Source organism: Pituophis catenifer, unplaced genomic scaffold (assembly GCF_029215685.1).
Source record: "Pituophis catenifer annectens isolate HBS135680 unplaced genomic scaffold, rPitCat1.0.hap2 SCAF_2, whole genome shotgun sequence".
Classification (NCBI taxonomy): domain Eukaryota; kingdom Metazoa; phylum Chordata; class Lepidosauria; order Squamata; family Colubridae; genus Pituophis; species Pituophis catenifer.
Window position 1 is genome coordinate 178,298,101 of NW_027256882.1, and position 24,420 is coordinate 178,322,520.

Below are 24,420 nucleotides of genomic sequence, written 5' to 3' on the forward strand. Positions count from 1 at the left end.
GAAGAAATAGCGAATTCTATCAAAACGTGGTCAAACCACATTAACCAAGAAACACATAAATGCAAGACTGCTATGAAATGAAAGCTCCAGTAGAGTTTGATGGAGTTTTTCATTATTATACCAATGGCCTACTTTTTAATCACTGAACATTATAATTTTATACAAAACTTTATTATTCAGTACAATATTAAAAAAGAATATCAACATTACTGACCATATATAGATATAGATATAGATATATATAGAGAGAGCGCTTCTTTAAGAAAGGAGAATTATGGATTTTGAATACAAATGCATAATATTCTTGGCACTCAGAATACACAAAGCAAATAAAACTCTCCATATGTCATTGTTCTGCATTAAAATATTATTCAATCCCAATCATTTCACTATATTACAAATAAAAATAATACCTCAGGCTCTTTGATCTCATAAACATGTTTTGAAGAAAGCCAGAAGGGTTATACTCAAGTCAGATTTCCTTAGATAAATTACTTGACTTAATATGAAAAAGAAAGGCCTGTAACAAAATACTGCAGAATAATGATGGTATTTACCATTAATAAAAACAAAATTACCCCAAATAAAATGATTCAAATATCAGCAAGTCTGTATTTAATCCTCATTGCAACAATTAAATCTTCTTCAAGAAAACAATTCAGTGAACAATAGAACCAGTGGCTGCTCTAAAAACCATTCCTTTTTATTTAACCTCACAAAATGACAAAATACAGAAATGAGCATCTAAATGAGACTTCCAAAACAGTAGGGTTTCAATTTTGGCTGCTATTGGTTCGATCATGGGTGCTCGCTTCTGTGCATTTCGCAGAGACGTCTGGGCGGAGCCTCTCACTGCCGCTGCTACCAGTTCACCTGATTCGGGGTGAACAGATAGCAACCCACCACTGTTCCAAAGGAAGAAATGGTGGACTGAAGATGGCTCTGCAGAAAGCAGAACCAAAGAACAAGCAGCCACATCTTCAAATAACTTTGGATAAAGAAAAGACTGGAGATTGTCTACAAGTGCCGCAGGCTCCTCATGAGGACACCATAAGACAGCAGTATCTGACAAGTTTTGAGTACCGGGAGACAAAGGAATAGTTATTTTGCTCAGACTGTACTCAGAACCTTTAAAAGGATACTAGTTTGCATGTTTCCTTTTCTAAGCACATTCAGAAATTGCTTAACTACTTTTCAGCTATTAGAAACCTTTGGACTGACAAGTCTGAAAACACCAGGTGAGTTTGTCTCCAATATTTAATAAATGAAAAATTTAATTGCAAGCTTAAGAAATCAATCAATTTGAAATAGCAAAAACTTAATCAAGACTTTGATTTTAGAAAGCTATGTGCAGATTAAGTTCCAGAAAAATTTGAAACAACGTTTTTGAATTAATTTAAGAATCTTTCCTGTGCAGCAGCGAAATTTACTTCTATGGATAGAGTGTGTCCAAAAGATGTTTGGAAGAAATGACAGAAGAGGAGCAACTTTATCTGATAAAAAAGTTGGCACTGAAAATGGATCTATAAATGACATGCTACAAAAATGACATGAAAAAAGATGTTCCATTGATCATACAAAAGATATCCATTGATGTTTTAAAAATCAAGAGAATTATAAATAATAAACCATGAGAGTGACTTGGATAATTCTTTTATACTGGATTTACAAAAGAGGTCTGGATGAATTTTGTCAGAAGGTAACAAAAGAAATGAAAAAGAAATCACATTTTATGACACTACTTAAATGGACTAAAGATTAAGATTGTTAGATGTAAAAGGAAGGAATATAAAGTTGGTTTATTTAATCAAAGTTGAAATAGGTTACTTCAAGCAACCTTAATGGATTTTACTGATATCAGTTCTAAAATGATAATGCATTAGGTTTTAGGTAAACTTGTTTATACTTGTTGAGCTTAAGTTCGAAAATCACTTCTTTATATATTTTATTTTTATTATTTTTCTTTGTTTTCTACATTATTTCTTCTTCTTTTCCTTTGCACTTTACTTTTTCTACTTTTTCTTTCTTTTAGTTTGTATTGGTTTTTACTATTGCAGTTAGCATTACTAAAATTGTTTTAAAAAGACAAAATCATAAATCATAGATTTATTATTTTCTGTTTCATGCCAAAAGTCTGTAAGGGGTTTTCCAGTCAGCAATAAATGTAGATATTTGTCTTTCATCTGATCAAAGAAGTCAATTTAGCTATTTCAGCAAGTTCTACCATCTTACCAATCATACCTTCACTGTGGGTAGTGCAGAATCTTTCCATCTTTGTGCATGCAATTATCTTACTGTAATTATCATATAGAAAAAAGTTTCCCGGTTTTATTCCAACTTTTCCCAAAACAAAAACTTCTGATTTCAGATGCATATTAAACTTATATTATTTATCTAGAGTAGAACTCCTTAGCACCAGTGTGTGTTAATCATAATATAGAAAATACTAATGCTCTGAAGGTCATTTCGAAAAATCCTTTCTTAGTGAGCACCTAGAAGCCAAGAGGCAAATTTATGGCAAAATGCATGGCAAATTTCAAGTTTGTAGGCTTTACGGATCTGGAGATTTTGTGATTATGGCGTGAGTGGTTTTCGCTTATATATATATAGATTTATATTCATCTTTACAATCCATTGAATCAGTGTATGCATTTGAATCTAGAATCTCTTACTTTTATACACATCCACCAAACATGATAAAATATTCTTTCTTGTTGTCCCCTTTTCCAACATAAATTTAATGTGATTTTATACATTCTAAACAATTTCTCTGGTGACATGTACCAATAGTAAATCATTTGATAAAAATTCTCTTTAAGATTATAATATATATTTCAATCCTTTTAGTTACACATTTTCTCATTGTTTTGTCTATAAATGAAAACATGATTTATGGTTTTGATGGTTCAACAGGACAAATTACAGAGTAAGAGATAACTGTATAATTGTATTGCTGTAAAAATCAATAACACTCATTGATCAAATTTAGTTAATTGTACCAAGTGTCTTTTCATAGATTCTGAGAAGCACAGAAGACAATGATGAGCTATCACACTAAAGGTGAGCTTGTCTTAATTACAATTCTGCAAATTGTTTGCTCCAAAACTGACTGTAAACTCTCAAGTATCAAGAAAATATGCTGGAAACCTGATTGAAAAAAGTCAAGAAAAGGTTTTCCAATCAGTTGTGTCAGAAACCGATCAGCTTCTTATTCAAAAACAGTTTTAAAGAAAGGATGGATTGCTGTTTTTGAATACCAATTAAGTATTGATGATGATCATTAATATCCCATAACTAAACCAGTCGACCTTAGTTATCCAGAAAAACATTTTGGGTTCAATCTTTCTGTAATGGGCAGTAAGAATAACCTTGAGGAACAGGAGAAAGAACTGCAACCAAGACAATAAGACAAAAGAATTGTGAAGCAAAAATGTACTTTGAGAAAGCATCTCAGACTTGACTCTTGCTAGTTCTCAAGAAGAGAAAAGGAGGGAGGGGGAAACAGATTCAGACTTGTAAGATTTTGTTATTGTAAAGTTTCCTAGTACAGGATACTTTGAAGGGTTAACATCTTCACATGAGAGTTTTTATCACATTTGCTACCTTATTTACATCTTCAGAAACATTAATAAATTCCTTAAGGAACAGTCATAAAATGAAATTCAATGAACATTACAATAACCTATTGAACTCAAATCAGAAATGAAGATTTTAGTAGCAAATATTTCAAGAGAAATAAGCAGAATATAGACAGAACCTAATAGATTGAAAGTTGGGCATGCTGGCTCATTCATCTGCACAGATTTCCTAAACACAATTCAATTGTGGGAATCCTTGGTGCTCTCTGAACTTGGTTGTTTACTTGCAGGTGTTTTATTACCTAACTACCCTGTTTTCCCGAAAATAAGACATCCCCTGATAATAAGCCCAATTGGGCTTTTGAGCACATGGCAATAAGGCCAAGCGCTTATTTCAGGGTTCAAAAAAATATAAGACGGGGTCTTATTTTCGGGGAAACACGGTAGGTAAAATCTTCAGTACTACAAAGGAATGGGGTTTGCCCTCTGTTTATATACCCAAATGTTACTATGATGTTACTAGAGAACATCAATTAACAGTTGAAAACACAATGTATTTTCACAATACAGGGACTCTCATTTTAACTGGGAAACTGTGAGCATCCTAGATTCATTTATTTATTTATTATTTAGATTTATTTCAGAGGGGGGTGCTGACCTGGCAGGGATTACGGAGACCTGGTTAGGCCAGGAGGGAGGAGTTTCCCTTGTGGAAATGTGCCCGCCAGGTTTCCGTGCATTCCATCAGCCAAGGACTCAGGGAAGGGGTGGGGGAATGGCAGCAATCATTAGAGAAAGTCTTTGCCCGAGGGAGGCCACTGTTCCTCAGATAGCCGGATGTGAGTCCCTCCTTGTGAAGTGGGGTCAGGGGATTCAGATGGGCCTACTGATTGCGTACCTGGCTCCCTGCCACGTAACAGCGGTCCTGCCTGAGCTGCTCGACATTATAGCCGGGGTGGTGGTGGAAACCCCCAGACTTATTGTTATGGGGGATTTTAACCTGCCATCCGCTGGTGAGATGTCGGAGACGGCTCGGGAGTTCATGGCTTCCATGACGGCCATGGACCTGACCCAGGTAGTTCAAGGCCCCACCCACTTGGGGAATCACACTCTGGACTTGATTTTTGTCTCTGATCAGTGGCTGAATGATCTAAGAATAGGGGATATAGACATCAAGCCCTTGTCATGGTCTGATCATTCTCTCCTTCACATGGACTTTCAAGTCACTTCCACCCACGGCAGGGAGACGGAACCAACCAAATGGTTCCGTCCCAGGCGCCTGATGGACCCCGAAAGGTTCCTGATGGAGCTTGGGCCATTTCCTGAGACTCTGGCTCACAACTCGACTGAGGACCTGGTGGTCGCCTGGGACAGGGCGGCTACTGGGGCCTTGGACCGCGTTGTGCCTTTGCGGCCTCTGACCCGATGCCGATCTCGTTTAGCTCCTTGGTTTTCCGAGGAGCTGAGAGAGATGAAGCATCGGAAAAGATGCCTGGAGAGCGATTGGAGGACAAGCCGATCTGAATCTGACCGAACACAGGTGAGATCTTATATTAAGACCTACCTAGTGGTGATAAGAGCGGCAAAGTCTAGCTACTTCTCCACTCTTATTGCATCTGCAGAGAACCGCCCAGCTGCGCTGTTTAGGGTGACCCGCTCCCTACTTCAGGTGGGGGTACGGGAAGATCCCTCAAAGGGTCGAGCTGAGGATTTTGTACAATTCCTGCATGATAAAGTCGCTCAGATTCGGGAAGGCCTGGACTCCGATTGGGTAGATCCAGGGGAGGAGACGGGGGCAGGTCTTGAGAGCGTTATCTGGGAAGAGTTTGACTCTGTGGCTCCTGAGGACGTGGACAGGATTCTGGGCAAGCTTAACGCTGCCACATGTTTATTGGACCCGTGTCCCTCCTGGTTGGTATTAGCCTCCCGGGAGGTTACACGAGGCTGGCTCCAGGGGATTATAAATGCTTCTCTGAGTGAGGGTGTCTTTCCCACCGCCTTGAAAGAGGCGGTTGTGAAGCCCCTCCTCAAGAAGCCTTCCCTGGACCCGGCTATATTATCAAATTATCGTCCAGTCTCCAATCTTCGCTTTGTTGCGAAGGTTGTTGAGAGTGTGGTGGCGCAACAACTACCCCAATACCTGGATGAAGTTGTCTATCTGGATCCGTTCCAGTCGGGCTTCAGATCACGATACAGCACGGAAACGGCATTGGTCGCATTGGTGGATGATCTCTGGAGGGCTCGGGACAGAGGTTGCTCCTCTATCCTGGTCCTATTAGATCTCTCAGCGGCTTTTGATACCATCGACCATGGTATCTTACTGCACCGGCTGGAGGGGTTAGGAATAGGGGGCACCGTGCTTCGGTGGTTCTCCTCCTTCCTCTCTGACCGTTCGCAGTTTGTGTTGGCAGGGGGGCAGAGGTCGACCTCGAGGCACCTTATTTGTGGGGTGCCGCAAGGGTCAGTCCTCTCACCCCTTCTGTTCAACATTTATGTAAAACCGCTAGGCGAGATCATCCGTGGTTTTGGGGTGAGTGTTCATCAGTATGCTGATGACACACAGCTATACATCTCCACCCCAGACCACCCCAATGATGCCCTTGCTGTGATGTCCCGTTGCCTGGAGGCCGTGCGGATCTGGATGGGGAGAAACAAGCTCAGACTCAACCCCTCCAAGACCGAGTGGCTGTGGCTTCCGGCGTCCCGGTATAGTCAGCTGGTACCATCACTGACAATAGGGGATGAGATCTTGCTCCCCACAGAGAGGGCCCGCAACTTGGGTCCTCCTGGATTCACGGTTATCTTTGGAAGATCATTTGACGGCCGTGGCCAGGGGTGCCTTTTATCAGGTTCGCCTGATCCGCCAGTTGCATCCCTTTCTGGATCGGGACGCCTTGCGCACGGTCACTCATGCCCTAGTTACCTCCCATATGGACTATTGTAATGCTCTCTACATGGGGCTCCCCTTGAAAAGCACCCGGAGGCTCCAACTGATCCAGAACGTAGCCGCGCGGGTGATTATGGGCACAGCTCGTTACGCCCATGTAACACCTCTCCTACGCGAGCTGCACTGGCTCCCGGTGGTCTTCCGGGTGCGATTCAAGGTGTTAGTTATCACCTTTAAAGCGCTCCATGGCTTAGGACCTGGGTACCTACGAGACCGTCTTTTGCCACCAATAGCCTCCCACAATAGCCTCCCACCAATAGTCCCTCCCTGTGAGTTCGTTCTCACAGGGAGGGACTACTCAGGGTACCGTCAGTCAAATTATGTCAACTGGCGACTCCCAGGGGGAGGGCCTTCTCTGTGGGGGCTCCAACCCTTTGGAATGAACTGCCCCCGGAGATACGGAATATCCCTGATCTCTGTGCTTTCCGCCGTGCCCTCAAGACCCTGATGTTCCAACAGGCGGGACTAAACATACGAACATGTGAATGATTTTTTAAATGTTATCTAATTCTGGGTTTTATTTAATTGACCAAACTAAGTAATAATTTTAATTAGCAATTTTATGATGTTTGTGTGTCTATATTTTTCTTGACTGTACACCGCCTTGAGTCCTACGGGAGAAAGGCGGTATAGAAATATAATAAATAAATAAATAAATAAATAAATAAATAAATAAATAAATAAATAAATAAATAAAAATAGATCAAGCTAAATCCAAAAATGCTAGGGAATGCTGGGAATCTTGGCACTCAATTAAATGAAACATCAACAGACACCTAGAGATAAACAATATTTTCATATCATTCAAAAGAGACAATTAAAAAGATAAAAATAAAAAAGACCAGAACACCGCCTCTCCAGTAATCCAGAGAAGAAGGGATTAACAGCAGCATTAACACCAGACAAACAATTAAGCAATATACAATACCTAATCAAGGAACTATCAACTCACACAAACAATTAAGCAGTAAATAATAGCTTAGTCATACCAAGCAGAAAACCACACTTCCACTAACAGCATAGCAAACTACTATATATACTACTCCCCAACCCATATAGTCCTCATAGTTCCCCTCATACCCTTCCCAACCCACAGTGCCTCTCATGCACCCCTCACATCTTTTCCAATCCTCTCTTGCACCTTTGTGCACGCTCCCTATGTACCTTCTCCCAACATACTTAGGCGCCTCACATTCACACTCACTCACTTCCCCAACTGGCAGCATCCACTTACCTGCTTATGGGCCAAGAACTTTCAATTTCCTGTCAACTTCCAGAACAGAACAGAATAGGAAGGGACCTTGGAGGTCTTCTAGTCCTTCCTCTACCTTTTGGATAACAAAGTTGCCAGCTAGTCTCCTAAGGAATCTTTTTGATCTCCAATTTGATGCAAAGTTTGAAAGTCAGTGTTTAAAGTCAGAGTTTCTCCACTGACTTTAGTTGTGGGAAGCCAGCAGGAAGTCACCTCACTTAATGACTATGGGATTCAGTTAATGATAGCAACCATCTGCCAGGGATCTACATTAGCTGAGTTTCCGGAGGCAGGCCTTCTCTGCCGTGGCACCTGCCTGATAGAACATTCTCTTCCACCAAAGTCAGGTTAGATCCATTCCCATCATCATTCTGGGCATTTCTAGAGATCTATTTATGTCACTGGATCTGACGATACCAGAGAAATAGACACATGTTTAGATGAGTCCCTTGTGGTTGATCTTTTACTCTCTCCATGTGATTTGTATATTTTAATTTTTAATACCATAATATCATATAAATGAGATAAATAAATAAAATAAGAACCAGGGCTGCAGGGACTGCAGCTGCTAAGCAATGTGGTCAAGTTTTATAACATCAGTTAGCAACAGCAATGCTAATCCCAATTACTCTCGTAAATCAAGGACTGAATGTATAGCCAAACTCCATACCCCTCCAAAATCCGGAAAGCAAAAGAATGTGACTTCCAGAATACATAAGTCCACAACAGAAACAATCTATCCTGGAAAAATATTCTTTGCTTTCTATTCATATTTTGATGATAATAGTCTGACCACAACAAAGTTCTCATCATAATTGTAGTTTGCAGGTTATCTAAAAACTGACTGATGTAACTTGGAAGATTACATCACTATTATATGTAATAGGTACACAGTGTAGATTACAAACATCTGCAATAATTCAGCACTACATATCTGATGATGTAAGAAGTATTTTAAGGTGTTATGGTTAAGTTAAAAATCTCAGACCCTTCAAAATCAGCCCATTTCCTTGTTTTAACCTTGCCAGCACTCCAGTTAATTTGTAGATTTACAGTATAATAATCAAGTCAGAAAATAATTAAAGACAGAAATATTTTTTCAGTACTGTTTCACATTCTAATTAATATTTACATATCACAGTATACTGTTCCACCACAGTTCTATTTGCTTATCACAGTTATGTAAGCTATTAAGAAATAAAATACATTTTACCATTTACTCTCATATGAAAATTCCCCTTTCAGAGTTTGAAAGCACAATACACAAAATAAAAATACACCCACAAGATTAACTGTAGGGAACTATGACATTTAGACTGTTCATCAGGTTGTAAATAATGATGCAATATGTCTAGGGCCGTGATGGCAAACCTATGGCATGCGTGCCACAGGTGGCACGCGGAGCCATATTAGTGGGCACGCCAGCTCAGCTCTGGAGCACATGCGCGCGCCGGCCAGCTGATTTTCGGGCCTTCTTACTGGGCCCAGCAGAAGTAGGGAAACAGGCTGTTTCCTGCCTCTGGAGGGCCTGTGGGGGGGAGGCCCGTTTTTCTTTCTTACCTGGCTCCAGATCCTCTCTATTTATCTGGGAAGGGCGAAAACAGCCTTTCCCACTCCCTTGGAGGCCCTACGGAGGTGAAAGGGCCCATTTCCCAACTCCCGGTGGGACAGGAAGTGACATTTTTTGCTGTCCCCAGCCTCCAGAGACTCCTAGAGGCTCCTAGAGAGGCTCCTAGAGACTCCTAGAGAGGCTCTGGAGGCTGGGGACAGCAAAAAATGTCACTTCCTGTCCCACCAGGAGTTGAGAAATGGGCCTTTCAGGCCTTTGGAGGGCCTCTGAGAGAGTGAGAAAGGCTGTTTTCACCCTTCCCAGATAAATAGATAGGATCTGGAACCAGGTAAGAAAGAAAAACAGGCCAATCAGGCCAACATGTTCCAGGAGCAGGGGTGGGGGTGGGGTGTTGCGCATGCATGCGCATGGGCACGTGCGTGCGCGACCCTCCCCCACCCACCCCTCTCCTGGCATGCAATGGCAAAAAGGTTACCCATCACTGGTCTAGGATATTTAGAAAGCTTTTAGCTCTATCATTCTACCCTTTAAGGGTCTATCTTCTTTAGTATTAAATTCTGCAACAACTAGAACTTCACTTAACTGAAATTATCTTTGAAAGGTAGAATAAGGATTAATGTATGTTGTCATATATATAAATCAGTAGTTCCATAACTTCTTACAGACTGAAGAATAAAAGTTATTGTCACTTTATTCCTCCATAAAAAGAATGGAAACTGCTTATCAATTACTACTGCAGCTCTTTAAATTTAACTATTTAACTAATAATTTGATTAAATACATTAAAAGAAAGGCAGATTACAATTATACACATTCTCAAATATCTTCAACAAAAATATTTTAACAGCAACTATTCTGAGATTATAACTCCAAATGTACAGGCAAAACGAAGTGGAACACACATGGAAGCAAATAATATTCCTACCTCATACGATAATGCAAAGTGATCTTGATGTCACTTTCAACATCAAAGACATAGTTGGGAGGGAACCAGAGTTTGGTCTCTGGGTGATAGAGTGCAAACAGACTGAAGCAGGTTGGTGTGATTCCTATGAAAAATTTAAAAAAATACAGAGAAATGAGAAACTCTTCAGATATGTCATCAAATCATACTGAGCACAATCCTAGAAGTCACTTCATAATTTTACTGGTTGACACCAAAGGCTTACCTAGTCCAGGATCCAGCTTCTCATAGTAATCAACCAGAAACCCCAAAGCAGGACATAAGCACAGCAGTTCTCTCTCTCTAACTTCCTGGTTATTGACTAGTAGCCACTGATTAATGAACTCATGGGGAATACAACTATGGAATTTCCTTGATTGGAACTGCCCAAATTGGTGCACAATGGTTCATCTTGTGGAAACAGATGCCATAAACTAAGCTTTGCACTCTTAAAAAGCAAATAGAATTAGAATTTTTAACAAATAAAATGTATGATTTTCTCTATTTGAATTTCCTGCCATTCAGCTGCATTGGATTATCTTGCAAGAAAAAGAACTTTTTTAATATCATATTTTAGAGATAGATAGACAGACAGACAGACAGACAGACAGACAGACAGATTGTGTGTATGTGTGTGTATATATGTGTGTGTGAAGGCTACTCTAATAACCAAATCTTTATAAAACAAATTTATGAGCATTATATACTTGTTAAAAGAGAAGACAAACTCAAAGCTTCATATAGCTTGCTGGGAAATTTGAATGTGCATTAACTACAAGAAAAAACAAACAATCTCTTTAGGCCATACTTTCCTAAATTATAAATTGAAAGGATATTTATCAAAAGAATAGGGGCTACACATGTCTACCACAAATAATGAGCCTGGATAGCTCAAAAGACAGAGCTCTGTAATTTAACACCAGCTGTCTGCAATTAAAGTAAGATCGAATCTCGCCAGGCTCAAGGTTGACTCAGCCTTCCATCCTTTCTAAGGTAGGTAAATTGAGGACCCCGTTTGTGGGGGCAATAAGCTGACTTTGTATAAATATACAAAAGTATGAAGGCTATTGCTTAACGCATTGTAAGCCGCCCTGAGTCTCCGGAGAAGGGCGGCATATAAATCAAATTAAAAAACAACAACAACAGAGGTTTAGACAAGCCAAAACCTAGTGTTTCTTACCTATCTTCTGCGCAATATCACTGCAGATCTCTTCAGCACAAGGAGTCCCCTTGGTGTATGTCTGGTATTGTTCCTCTGCCTCACCCTTCCAGTGCAAGAATACCCTCAGACCTCCAGCAGGTGAAAAATGGCACCTCTCCATACCTGATTCACTATGTTTTATTGCAGAGTGGCAGAGAGGCATCATGCTAATGTTCAATCCTTAGTTGAAGAAATAATAAAAACATCATTTAGAAAATTTGAAACATTTACAAGAGCAAATAATCATAAGGAAACCATATCTATTACAGATCACAATTAATCTCAAAATATTAAATGAGCCACTACAGTACCTGGTTATCAAAAAAAAAAAAATAATAATAGCCTATTTCATTTATCTTAGAGAGGAACTCAAGTCCAAGGTCAATACATTTGGGTGGATTACACTTTGATAGCCAGCATGGTAAGTCTTATACATTTCCTTCACAAAAAACCCACCATTTTTTTCTTTTTGCACACAGAACAGGAAGTTACAGAGAAAAAATGGATGGAGTAAATACACTGCTCAAAAAAATAAAGGGAACACAAGCAGAAGACATCCGAGATCTGAATGAATGAAATAGCCTTATTAAATACTTTGTTCGTTACATACAGTAGTTTTGTGTTCCCTTTAGTTATTTGAGCAGTGTATAAACTACTGTATGTAAAGAACAAAGTATTTAATAAGGCTATTCCATTCATTCAGATCTTGGATGTCTTCTGCTTGTGTTCCCTTTATTTTTTTTGAGCAGTATATTTATCTCCTCTCTAAAAAAAAATAGGCACATTGCTATCTCAAGATACAAGATGGTATAATTCTAAAAAAATGTCTTATTCTTGTACGGCTGATAGAACTTTTAGAAATACTATTTCTAATTGAAACTTATCAGGTATTATTCCTTGGATGTTACTAGAATGAAATAACTTTTTACTAGTGGCAACCAGATACTATTTTCTAGACTCTTACTTAAAAATTCAGAAGAATCATGCAGATAAACTTAGCCATGTAATCAAAATTAATCTTTACCAAATAATAGCACTATAGCTTCCAGATTTAGTATTTTTCAGCTGAAATCCTAAAAGTGAACAGAATCATAGATTCTGGATTCTTACTTTCCTAGAAAAAAGATATTTCAGAAAACAGCATAAACAATAATCAATACGATATTAGCTCAAGCAGCATGATACTTACACTTAATAAAAACAATTATTATTGCTTCATTAATACTGGGAAGAACAGAATTCTGCCCATACACTCAGCTGTTTCTTTCTGTTTCTGCCTCCCAATCAAACAAAACCCCGATTGGTTGTAAAACTATAAAAACAACCAAAATTAAAAATCACAGTAATCCGAGTCCAGGACACTCACAAACACATAAACTAAGCATGAAATGAGCTCATTCATATTATTAGAGCCCCAAGCTTGATAGCAAAATCAGGTTTTTGGCACCTAGAGCAAGGGTGTCAAACTGGTGGCCAATGGGCCAGATGCGTCATGTACAGGCCATGCCCACCCCAGCTCCGCGAAAAAGACATAGTGATACATCATGTGATAGCAACGTGATGCAGCACGTTTGACACCCATGGCCTAAAATATCTACCAGCAGTATCTGGGCAAGTCTGATTCCAGGGGGGTTGAAGGACAGGTACCATGGCAGAAAAGATTATCCTCTTGTGTCCGAACAGGTGACTCTCTCTTGTGAATGTGACCCAGAGCATTCGTCTCATGCTCACTGAACAGGAGCTGTGAGTCTAGGAAGACCACCCCCCAACTGTGTACAAGATCTGTCTGTGTACACTGTGTACACTACACTGTGATTACAGTGTAATCCCATCCAGAACAAGTGATGGAAGGTTCCAGAATCAGGAGGTTCTAAAACCCAAAGCCACTCAGTGTTATTAGGGTTGAGCCAAAGTCTATTGTTTCCCATCCAGATCCTCCCATTCTCCAGACACCAAGACATGACCTCCACAGCACCACAGCATGGCCCAAGTGAAGATGCATAACTGGATATCATCTGCATACAGATTGCATGCTTGATCACATAGCATCTTCTAAAACTAGAGTAACTGTTGCACCTACCCAGCAAACTAAAATAATTAACTGATTGATTCCATCAAGCTGAGTTTAAGAAGATCATAATATAGTTTGGTATAAACACAAATCTCACCAATCCTTCTGTATACAGATATTAAGATTTTTCTGGCTTTCCTGATTTGGGATTAAGTACTGATTTAATATAACACTTTCTGTCCTTCTTGATCCAAGCTATATAAGTGTATCTATGCTGAATTAACAATTATGGTCTGTATTTCTCTTCCTTAAAAATATAAGCACTCTACCCACTGCTTTGTGCAAGCTCCAGAGAAGCCTACTGGCTAAGCATACAGTAAGAAAGAACAGAAATGTTAGCTAATGCATTAGCATAAATAAGGAATAAGCCTATTCTTCATTTTATGTAAATAATTTTTGTGAATATATTTAACTGTATAAATCTTATTTTTAAAGTTTGAACATGTTTTATCACCTCTATGCCCTTTCCTTCTGGCATTCCTAATCTGAGGCAGGATACTAGCCCAGGAGGAAGTCCAGGTGTCCCTCATTAAAATTTAGTCTTTCAATGAACTCACTATTTTGTCTGCAATACAGAGATAGTACTGTTTGTAAAGTGTTGTATACTTGTAAAGCATACCTCTGTAAAATAATTTACAATGTTGTTACACTGTCATTTGACTAAATGTACTTCTGATTCAAGTCTATATATTTTATGATCTTTAGAAAAACTTTTGTTTTTTTCTGCTTGCTCATAAGAACTGCTTCAGTGAATCAATCCAAAGACTCATCTGAGAAAACAATTCAAATAGTAGGCAGAAATATCTCTCTGCAAATAGTTTTTTTTAAAGGTTACTTAATCTATAGTCATTGACAAGATACCCATCACAAATTTAACCTTGATTACTTTTTGAAATGTAAACATTAACACTAAAAGTAAAATATAAGAAGTTATTCAAATTCATAGTTATCATCTTGGAAGTCTATGTGGTTTTTAAAAGTAAACACTGACTATCTAAAATACAAGTGGTAAGACTTGTTCTATGTTTACTCGTTGTGTATATTGTATTGTCATATCTGTGTTTGTTTTTTCTGTTTAATTAAAATAAAATAAAATTTTAAAAAAGAAAGACGGCACCCTAGGGGGTACCAACTATCTTATTCTGTGTAAAAAAAAAAAAAAGTAAACACTGACTGAGTGGCAATATCATTTAATTGTAAATTATATTTTTGCGTAATTAAAAAAATAAACTTAAAACTGTCAAACATTTAGACGTTTAAAGAACGGCTGGTTTCTTCGCCATCCCATGCTTTGTGGCACGGCAATATTTTCGTTACAGATAAACACACCGCCTTCAGCGATTTCACGGTTCTGAACTCCCTCAACAGCCCCATTTTACGAGTTAGAAGGAACATGCCCTCCATACCATACACAGACCCAGGCTCCGTATCAGCACATGACAGCTGGCAGAAACTTGACAGACCTTCTCCCTCATCCTCCCCCGTCTGTTCCTCAGGCATTTGGTTCAAACCCCAATTTTCTAAAGTCATTTCAATCGTAGCCTCTCTCGCCATTCCGGACTTCACGCACCCTCGGCGCGCCATTTCCTCCAGAGCCATCCGTCAGCTCCTCTATTCTCCCGGCCCCACCACTAGGTCCGTGCAGCCTCCGCGTGCCAAGTCCCCCGGCCCAACCGCTACCTACCTCAGAGGCAGGAGGAGGAGGAGGAGAAGCCCGCCGCCACTTCCAATGCACCAAAGAGAAGCAGCTCCAGCTCCAGCCCCTTCCCTCCCTCCCTGTCTGTCTGCCTGCCTGCCTGCCTGGCTTGCGAAACCAAGACAAACCTTATTATTGGCTTCATGAGACAACTTCCCTCATTGGTTCGCCTTCTGCCCCACTCCCTCCTTCCCCCTATCAAGCTAGGCCGTGAAGTTAAACTCGGCCCACCTTGGAGGCTCGTGATTGGAAGCTTTAAAGACGATTGGCTTCCCAAGTGCGCGAAGGAGTCTGGATTTAATCCCGCGTGCTTCTGTCGCTACCCGCCCCTGCTAGCTGGAAGGTCGCAACGCCTGAGCGCGTCCGCTGCTGAGTTTCTGCCTGGCTGAAAGGAATTGCAGTCTGAAGGGCCGGCCGAGCTACATTCGAGAACCACGCGAGTGATCCAAAAGAAGCCTCAGGTTAGTTTCAATGGCTACGGCATACCGGCTCCGAAATGGCCAGACTAGCCTGCAATCTGGCTTTGCAAGTAAACAAGGGGGGGGGGGGTTTGCAGGCATGTGAATGCACGCTAGTCTGGCGTCTCAAAAAATTTCTTCCAACAAATGGATGAACAAATCTGCATTTTTAAAAGGTGGCCTCCTCAGTTTGGTTTCTGAATAGGCTGGCCCAATCTTTCTTAATGGGCACAAAGTATCTGCTGTGGCTATTAAGAAAGAGGGGTTTGTTTTCTGCATGTTTCTCCATTTCTTCCTTTGGGAAATATAATATTCTGCCCTTTCCTTCCTTAATTTTCTTTAATATTCCTTAAAGTATTTCATTCTTCTAGGAGGGGGGTGGCTTTCCACACTTGGTTATTGATGCACACACTTTTCAATAGGTTTTTGTACAGTATCTCATAATCTTCGATAAAGGGTATTAATGTCCATAAATAAATATATTAAAATAAAACATTTTAATTTTTTTTTGCAGAAGCAACCCTTAAAAGGATGAAAAGGCAACAGAGTTTGACAGATGTTTTCGATAAGAAACCAAAATTTGTATCAGAATTGGCCTTGGATGCTACAAAACAACCACAACCACTCCAATTTGAAGAAAGCAAGATGAATGAAAACTATTTACGTACTACTTGTAGAGTATTTAAGACAGTTTACAACCTGGCAAAAAGATGTAGACCAGTGGTTCTCAACCTTCCTAATGCCGCGACCCTTTAATACAGTTCCTCATGTTGTGGTGACCCCCAACTAGGGGTGGGTTCTAAATTTTTTTACTACCGATTCTGTGGGTGTGGCTTATTTTGTGGGCGTGGCTTGGAGGTCATGTGACTGGGTAGGCGTGGCTAGCTGGTCATGTGACCGGATGGCCATGGCTATGTGTATAGGGACTACTCAGAGCGCTGAAAAAAGTCATTTCTGACAGGTCCTCACACTTTTGACTGGTCCTCACACTTATGACCATCCTCACATTTATGCCCGTGCAGCATTCTTAACAACCGTGTCACTCATTTCACAACTGCTTCTCTTCACCATGGTGACAAGATAGGGCAAAAACGTAAAATGTGAGGACAGTCGTAAGTTCGAGGACTGGTCAAAAGTGCGAGGACCAGTCAAAAATAACTTTTTCAGCCCTCTGAGTAGTCCATATGCGCAAAAGGACTACCCAGAGGGCTGAAAAAAGTGATTTATGACAGGTCCTCGCACTTTTGACCGGTCTTCGCACTTATGACTGGTCATCATTTATGCCCATTGTAGCATTCTTAACAACCATGTCACTCATTTCACAACTGCTTCTCTTCCCCATGGTGACAAGATAGGGCAAAAACGTAAAATGTGAGGACAGTCGTAAGTTTGAGGACTGGTCAAAAGTGTGAGGACCAGTCAGAAATAACTTTTTCAGCCCTCTGAGTAGTCCATATGCATAAAAGGATACAGCAATAGAGAGGGATGAAGGAAGGGAAAGGAAATTAGAGTAGGAGGGACAGTAAGAGAGGGAGGAAGAGAGGAGGAGAAGGCGAAAGGAAGAGGAAGTAGGGAGGAGAAGAAGAGGAGGAGGAAGAGAAAGTAAGAAGGAAAGAAAAGAGGTGGTAGGTTTGAGGAGAAAGATTGCTGTACAATAAAAAAGATGAAAGGGAAGAAAGCCAACCCCAAACAAATATAAAGATATTAAAATAAAGAATGAATTGTTAAACTTTAAAGAATAAAAGAGAACAAATATGAATAAATAACAATAATTAGAAACACACATACAAACATACAATGTATTTTCTTTGAACAGAGTATTTGGCCGGTTCACAAATTTAAACAGTGTTTAGTCATTTCAATTAAATTTACAATTTCTATATTTCCTTTTTGCCATATTTATTCATCTATTTTTGTAAAAAACCAATATTACCCTTCATCCTCATCTCTAATCTTAATTAAATTCAATTTTTCCCTTCTATTCTATATTATACCCCTTCCCATTGTCATCTATTTTTATATCCATCCTCACATTGGTTAATTATGTAATATTAGTTGTTTAATATAAATTCAACATTTTAATATAAATCAATTAGTTATATAACTACCTTTTTTGTATATTAATCAATATGAACATGAATATTCCAATTATTTCCATGCAATCCAATTTCTTACAAATCAATTAATTATATTTACCAATAATAATAAACCAAATAATTTCCCCCATATATTCCTCCAAACCACAACTTAACCATTTCTGCTTTCAGAAATATACAACTAATAGTATCTCAATTATTACAATTCCCTAGTTAAATAGAGCTTTTTTTCTTTTGTGTTTTAAAATCTTGAACTCTCCTCTTTTTCCCTAAATTTCCCATTGTTTGCACCTACCTTTTTTGGTGAGGAAAAAGAAAAGAAATCTGCCAGCCTAATTTTCCAACGTTGCAGCAACAGCAAAACAGTTTCAGTTTCGTTTTTCAGCATAGCTAGGGGGAAAAAAATGGCTCCAGAACTCTTTGCAAGCAAGCAGCAGAGCCCTGAGCAAAACAGCTGAGAGCAAATCAGCTGAGAGTCGGGAGCCGATCTAATCAAGGGCTAATTAGCCTATGCTGAAGCTCTGCGGGCCAATAAAATTGCAAAAAAAACACCGAACCCTTTGTTAAATTGCTGACTCGCCCACCACTATTTATTGGCAATAAATAGTGGTGCAGAGGGGCGGGGCGAGCCAGCAATTTAACAAAGCCCCGTGGCAAGAATTTAAACAGTTTTTTTTTCCTCTAGCCATCAGCTGGGACTCAGGAGGCAGCAATAGATTGGGAGTGGGCGGGGTAAGCAAACGGCCGGCGATCCAACAGAGCAGAGAGTGAGGGTGAGTGAAGGCGTGAGGGGGGCGAGAGAGGGCTTTGGCGACCCCTGTGAAATGGCCGTTCGACCCCCAAAGGGGTCGCGACCCCCAGGTTGAGAACCGCTGATGTAGACCATTTTCAGACATAGAAGGTGTGATAGAATTGCTAATTGCAAATGGAGTAGATATGGGAATAGGATTGCATTCATATAGAACTGCAGTGAAAATAGCTGATTTCATTGGAAAAGAAATTAAAACTGAAATGTTTACTAGCATTATTGAACATAATCTGAAAATATGTTTGATTATTGATGAAGACTCAACCATAGCTCATAAACCAGTTGTGATAGTTTTTCTAAAAGTTGAGGATTCTGAGGAGCCACCAACAATTTTTGTCGAGCTTGTTGAATTGGAAAAACAAGATTCAGAGACAATATATACTTCAGTTATGGAAAGCTTAAATAATGTTGGGTTTACTAAGAACTACCTAGAAAAAAATTTAATAGGATTTTGCTCCGATGGTGCCAGCGCTCTGCTCGGGAGAAAATCTGGAGTGAGCACTAGGATAGCAAAAGAGTTTCCAAACATCATCATTTGGCACTGTTTAAACCATCGCCTCCATCTTGTTTTAGATGATTCGATAAAGGAAATAAAGGAAGTAAATCATTTTAAAATATTTATTGATAAGATAAATACTCTCTTTAAACTATCCTGTAAATTCCAACTTGAACTTAGCAAAATATCTGAAGAACTTGAACTTGAAATTATAAATATTGGTGCAGTTTTGGGACGAAGATGGGCTGCCTGTAGTTTAAGGTCAGCCCTAGCTGTGTGGCACGCTTATCCAGCGCTACATCATTATTTTTATTCAAATGAAAACTTTGGTATGGCTGCCCATCTTGAAAATATATATTTTATAACTGATTTGGCATTGATGATTGATATTTTAAATGAAATTTCTCTTCTTTCAAATGCACTGCAAGCAAGAAATATAGACATAATAAAGGCTGACAAACTCATGCTAAGATCTATTAAAGCATTTCAAATGCTTGGAAAGGCAAAGGGTCCATATGAAAAAAAAGTTGATGTAATGATTAGTTCAGAAACCTTCAAAAGTATAAAATTTGTAGAAAATAATCGATTTGTCAGGCTGCCTCGGGAAAGACTTTTAGATACCATCGTAATGAATTTGCAGAAAAAAATTAATGGATTGTGGACATTTAAAAGCAAGTTGTAGCCAATTTCAAGATAGGAATAAATTACAATTTCTCAATTTTTTGGAGCCAGATTACTGGAATATTGAAGAAGTACTAGTTCCATGGAAAGCTGCTGAAGAACAATTACTCGTATTTAATGACATTTTTCATTACCAAATTGATATTAATGATTATCAAGATTTTGTGGGAAACATTTTACGAAATTCCCAGAACTATGCAATTCCTGAAAGTGTTCAAAGAGCTAAAAATATTGTCAGAACAATTGCTTTAAGTTCAGCATATGTGGAAAAGGTTTTTTCAAAGATGAACATAATATATTCAGCGGAAACACGTTACCTAACTCACTCTAATATATCAAACACTCAACGATTAGTGTAATCGGCCTACCTCTAGAGAACTGGGATCCTGTTCCTACAGTGAAAAAATGGCTAAGGATAAATCAGATGATGATGCTCTGACAAAAGCGAAGGAAATTGCAAGTGAGGGCGACAATCAAGAAACGATATACAAATATCTTACATAACAGTTTCATTGTTTTTTGCCAGGTATTTAATGATTTTTCATTCATATTTTAAAACTCATAACTTAATCTAGTTTCATGGACCTCTTTTATTCTTATTTAAGTGTTAAATGCATGAGATAATAAACTACCTTTGGGTATATCTTTTTTTATATTTAAAACGGTCTTTAGGGCAGAGAACTAGTTGTTAAATTATATATACAGTATACCCTCCATAATTACCACTGTTCATGATTGTGTTTTAATGCATTACCTAAAATGTAAATTTGAAATCTTTAGAATAAATTTGCCTTGCAAATAGTATCCAGACAGCATCAGCTGATGTTTAGAATATGCTACCCTTACTGAAAATAGCTCAGGAATGGGGAATGGAGTTGAGCCCTCCACTTTTCATTCCAGTGTTGGTTGTCAAATTCTTTGAATGGTCTGGTCAGAGAACCCAATACCAAAATCAATATATAGGAGGAGGATGGGGTAGAATTGGCTCACTGGATGAAACCCAAGTAATCAGATATTTTTAGGATGAGCTGGAATCTGTCCACCAAATGAAATCTGATGTACCCAATCCTAAACAGCATACTATTTAGGCTTAAGGTGTCTCAATATCAAAGGAGAAGTGCTGTCCACAGAAATCTTAGCAACCTGAAGGCAGTGTAACCATAACCTTGATCCTCTTCTCCGTGCAGTTAATAATAATAGAAATTTTACCTGTGCAATGGGCTAGGGTTAGGTTTCAGGGTTGCTTATCCATGAACAATATAGATGCTTGAATAGGAGCACAGATGCAATAAGAAACACCAGCATAAAAATGAGCAGAATTTTGTTCTATTTATACTTTGGCAGTCATTAAGATTGAAACAAGACTAGGAACATTGTTATGAGATGGGCAACCAGTAAACAAACAAACATTGCCTTGCATAAGTCCTTAAACAAAGCTGCCTTCAGATTAGGTCAAATTGAAAATCTTGCCAACTATTAGTAACTGTTTATGTGGCAATTTAGTATTCACAACCCTTCCTATGCATTTGTTTAATAATCCTTGCAAACAGTCCTTCAAAGAAAAAAAACATTGCAGATGAAAGAGATCTGAGGGCAATGCTTAACAGTTGGCTTAAAACCACTCCTGAAAATGAAAGCTAGGGTAAGAAGAAACTTGATATATTTTTATTCATGTAGTAGCTAGTTACTATCTGAGCTCAGATTTATTTATTTATAAACTCCATTATATTTATAGGTAATTCAATACTTATTCAATACAATACAATACTCCTTTCTTCTCCTATTTTCCACACAGGACAAGGTGCCAGACACAAGTCCTCTCCAGAGCAGGCCTGCCAGACCACTGTATTCCTAAACAGCTCTATGGTGAGCTGTCTCAAGGAAAGCCTCTTTGAAGTCCCTGGATATCAACACCACGTCCGGGGAAACCCTGGCACAAGATCATTAGACATGATGCACGTTGATCCACCAAGGCTGCCAGACATTTGAAGACAGAATAACTATAGCACAAGAGAAGCCAGAGCTGCAAATGCTGCTACAATGGTGCCGACACATGTCTACCCAACATTTGGCAGAACATTCCGTATAGGCCTTACCAGCCACCTGCAGAAAACACCGTGGTCAGGATTTGTAGACATTGTATTTACTTAGTTACCAGTTTACTTAGTTACTTAGTACTACTTCTTATCTAAAGTTTTTAGATTAAGTTTAGTGATGTACATTCTTATTTCTGCCTTCTCTGTTATTCTGTCTGTCTTTTGGAATAAATTTAGATTATTACAAAGAGCTTTTGTGATTGTGACATAAGAGATGCTGCTTTTGCATCATACAATTCATGTGGGTGTAAAGGGAACATGCAAAGTCAATAGAGGGCATTTGTGTGGGAAACTATAAAAACACTGGGAACAGATTCAAGAGCACAAGATCTTAGTTGAGATGACTCCAAGCCAAAAATGCCTGAAAACAAAGCAAACAAACTTGGAAAAGGATTATGGCTCCACATAGGCACTCAAAAAGATGGGGTCGCATAGTTAGATAGTGAGAAACTTCCAGAGGCAGACATTAATCCTTGATATAAATTATAAAAATTTCAAAGGAGGCACTGGTTTTAACATACATAGCCTCTAACTATTCTATTCTGTAAGCAGCATAATGCAGACCATAGAAAAGTAGTATGAAATAGGCTGAAAAATTAAAGGCATGAGATAGGAGAAAGGAAACAAAGCCAAAGCTAAAACTACATCAACATTACCCATTGTGTCTGCGAACCATCCATGCTTATACAATCTCTCATAGGTTGCCTTTTAAATCTTCACCTTGTTTCACAAGAGAGTACCATCCAATCAACTTTCCCAGTTTTAATATTCACTCTTCCTATTTTTGTTTTTTGTAATTCATCCTCATCTATTCCCAGTGCCATTCTTTCATAATTTATATCTTTATTTAAATAATTTCATAGTTTTAAGAGTCACTGAATTAAATCCAAACACTTAGCTGTTTCTCATAGACATTCTAGTAATTTCAGTCTGCTTAATAATCTTTGTAATATACAAAATCAGTTTCTGTGCTTTAAGTAGAATAAATCTGCTCTTGCAATGTCTATAAGTGGTTGCCCTTGAAAACCACTTAGAAGCTTCCACTGATTCAGAAAGTGGTATGGGCAGTAGTGGGCATGACTCCTCCTCTGTAAGGTGCACTGGCTACTAGTTCGCTTGTAGGTGTGATTCAGTGCTAGTTATAAACTACAAGCCCTCCATGGCATAGGGCCTAGCTGTCTGAGTGATCAGTTATCTCTTGGGGTGTCTGCTGAGCCAGTATGGGCCCACAGGATTGGACTGCTGGATCCCTTCCATTAAATCCTATGATGTTTTGGAATTGGTGAAATGTGCCTCTTCAGTTGTAACACCTGCCCTGTGGAATAAATTTCTCCCTGAAATCGCATCTGATTGCATTCTGGAAGGCTTAAAAACCTGGTGGTTCTCCCAGACCTTGAATTGTAACCTTTGTAGGCAAATTGTGTTTCCCTATGTTTTAAGTTGCTCATTAGATTTAGCATCTTCCTTTTATTTTTCTTCATTATTAATATAAGTAATAGTAGCAAAAATCCTGACTGCCTGACTACATTTACCCCTCCGTCTTCTGATATAATGAATATAATGAATTTGAGTGATGTCATAAAAATACATTTTCTTTTCATTTCAGCCATAATATAGTTCTGCAGAGGGTTTTTTCCCTTTCCTCCAAGGCCTGTCCCAGTCAAGCCCTACTCTGTGGGATACTTCAGTGCTCTGCCCATTTCCTCCCCTCCCCCCAATTTTAATATCTACATGAAGCCATTGGGGGAGGTTATCTGTCAGTTTGGGATCAGGTATTATCAATATGCCAGATGATGTCCAGCTCATAGACACTCACACTTTAGTCAGCTCCTAATTTGACTATTGCAACATATTTTATATGGTGATGTCCTCTGAAGCTTCAATTGATCTGGGTAACTATGCGCCCATCATGTTATGCCCATGTAACACTCCAGCTCCATTAACTGCACTGGCTACTGATTCAAGGTGCTGGTGGTTACCTTTAAAGCTGCTTGAGCAGGGAGTTGAACTAGAACAGGGATGTCAAACTTAGATTTGGCCCGTGGGGGTGCTTAAATCTGGCCCGCAGGATTGGTCTTGAAATATCAAAGGACCGCCCACGGTGCATTGGCCAGGGCGAACAGGTGGGGGAGGGCCAGCTGAGGAGAAAATCTGGAGATAAATGGGCAGAGCTGGAAGCCTAGAGGAGAAGCAGGCATGGCTAAGGATATGTGCCTGGTGGCAGACAGAAGCCTCTGTGCTTCTGGCTGGATCAGGGGCTAGGGGCTTTGGGGAAGGTACTGCAGCCAAATTGTCTGAGGCGTTTGTTAGAAGGAAGGGGAGTTGGTGGAAGGCTGCAAGAAGCTCAAGGAAAGGGACAGAAAAGGAGAGATAGAGACAGAAAGAGAGAAGGGAGAGAAAGAAAGAAATGAGACAAAGATGGAAGAGAAGAGAAAGAAAAAGGAAGAAAAGAAAAAAGAGGGAAGTGAAGTGAAAGTGAATGAGATATGGATGAAGGGAGAGAGAAAATGGAGAGGAAGGATGGACC

The 24,420-nt window shown here is 39.3% G+C and overlaps 1 protein-coding gene across 1 annotated transcript in view; it reads right to left on the reverse strand.

The window, feature by feature from the left end:
• TYK2 (tyrosine kinase 2) overlaps window positions 1-15,290 on the reverse strand; it is a 67,136-nt gene extending 51,846 nt beyond the window's left edge. Inside the window, exons 1-3 of the mRNA XM_070938199.1 lie at window positions 15,247-15,290; window positions 11,471-11,671; window positions 10,273-10,396 (exon numbers count right to left, since the gene is read on the reverse strand). Coding sequence (XP_070794300.1) covers window positions 10,273-10,396; window positions 11,471-11,657 — 311 coding nt within the window. The 5' untranslated portion in view covers window positions 11,658-11,671; window positions 15,247-15,290. The remainder of the gene's footprint in view (window positions 1-10,272; window positions 10,397-11,470; window positions 11,672-15,246) is intronic.
• Between the last annotated feature and the right edge of the window lie 9,130 nt (window positions 15,291-24,420).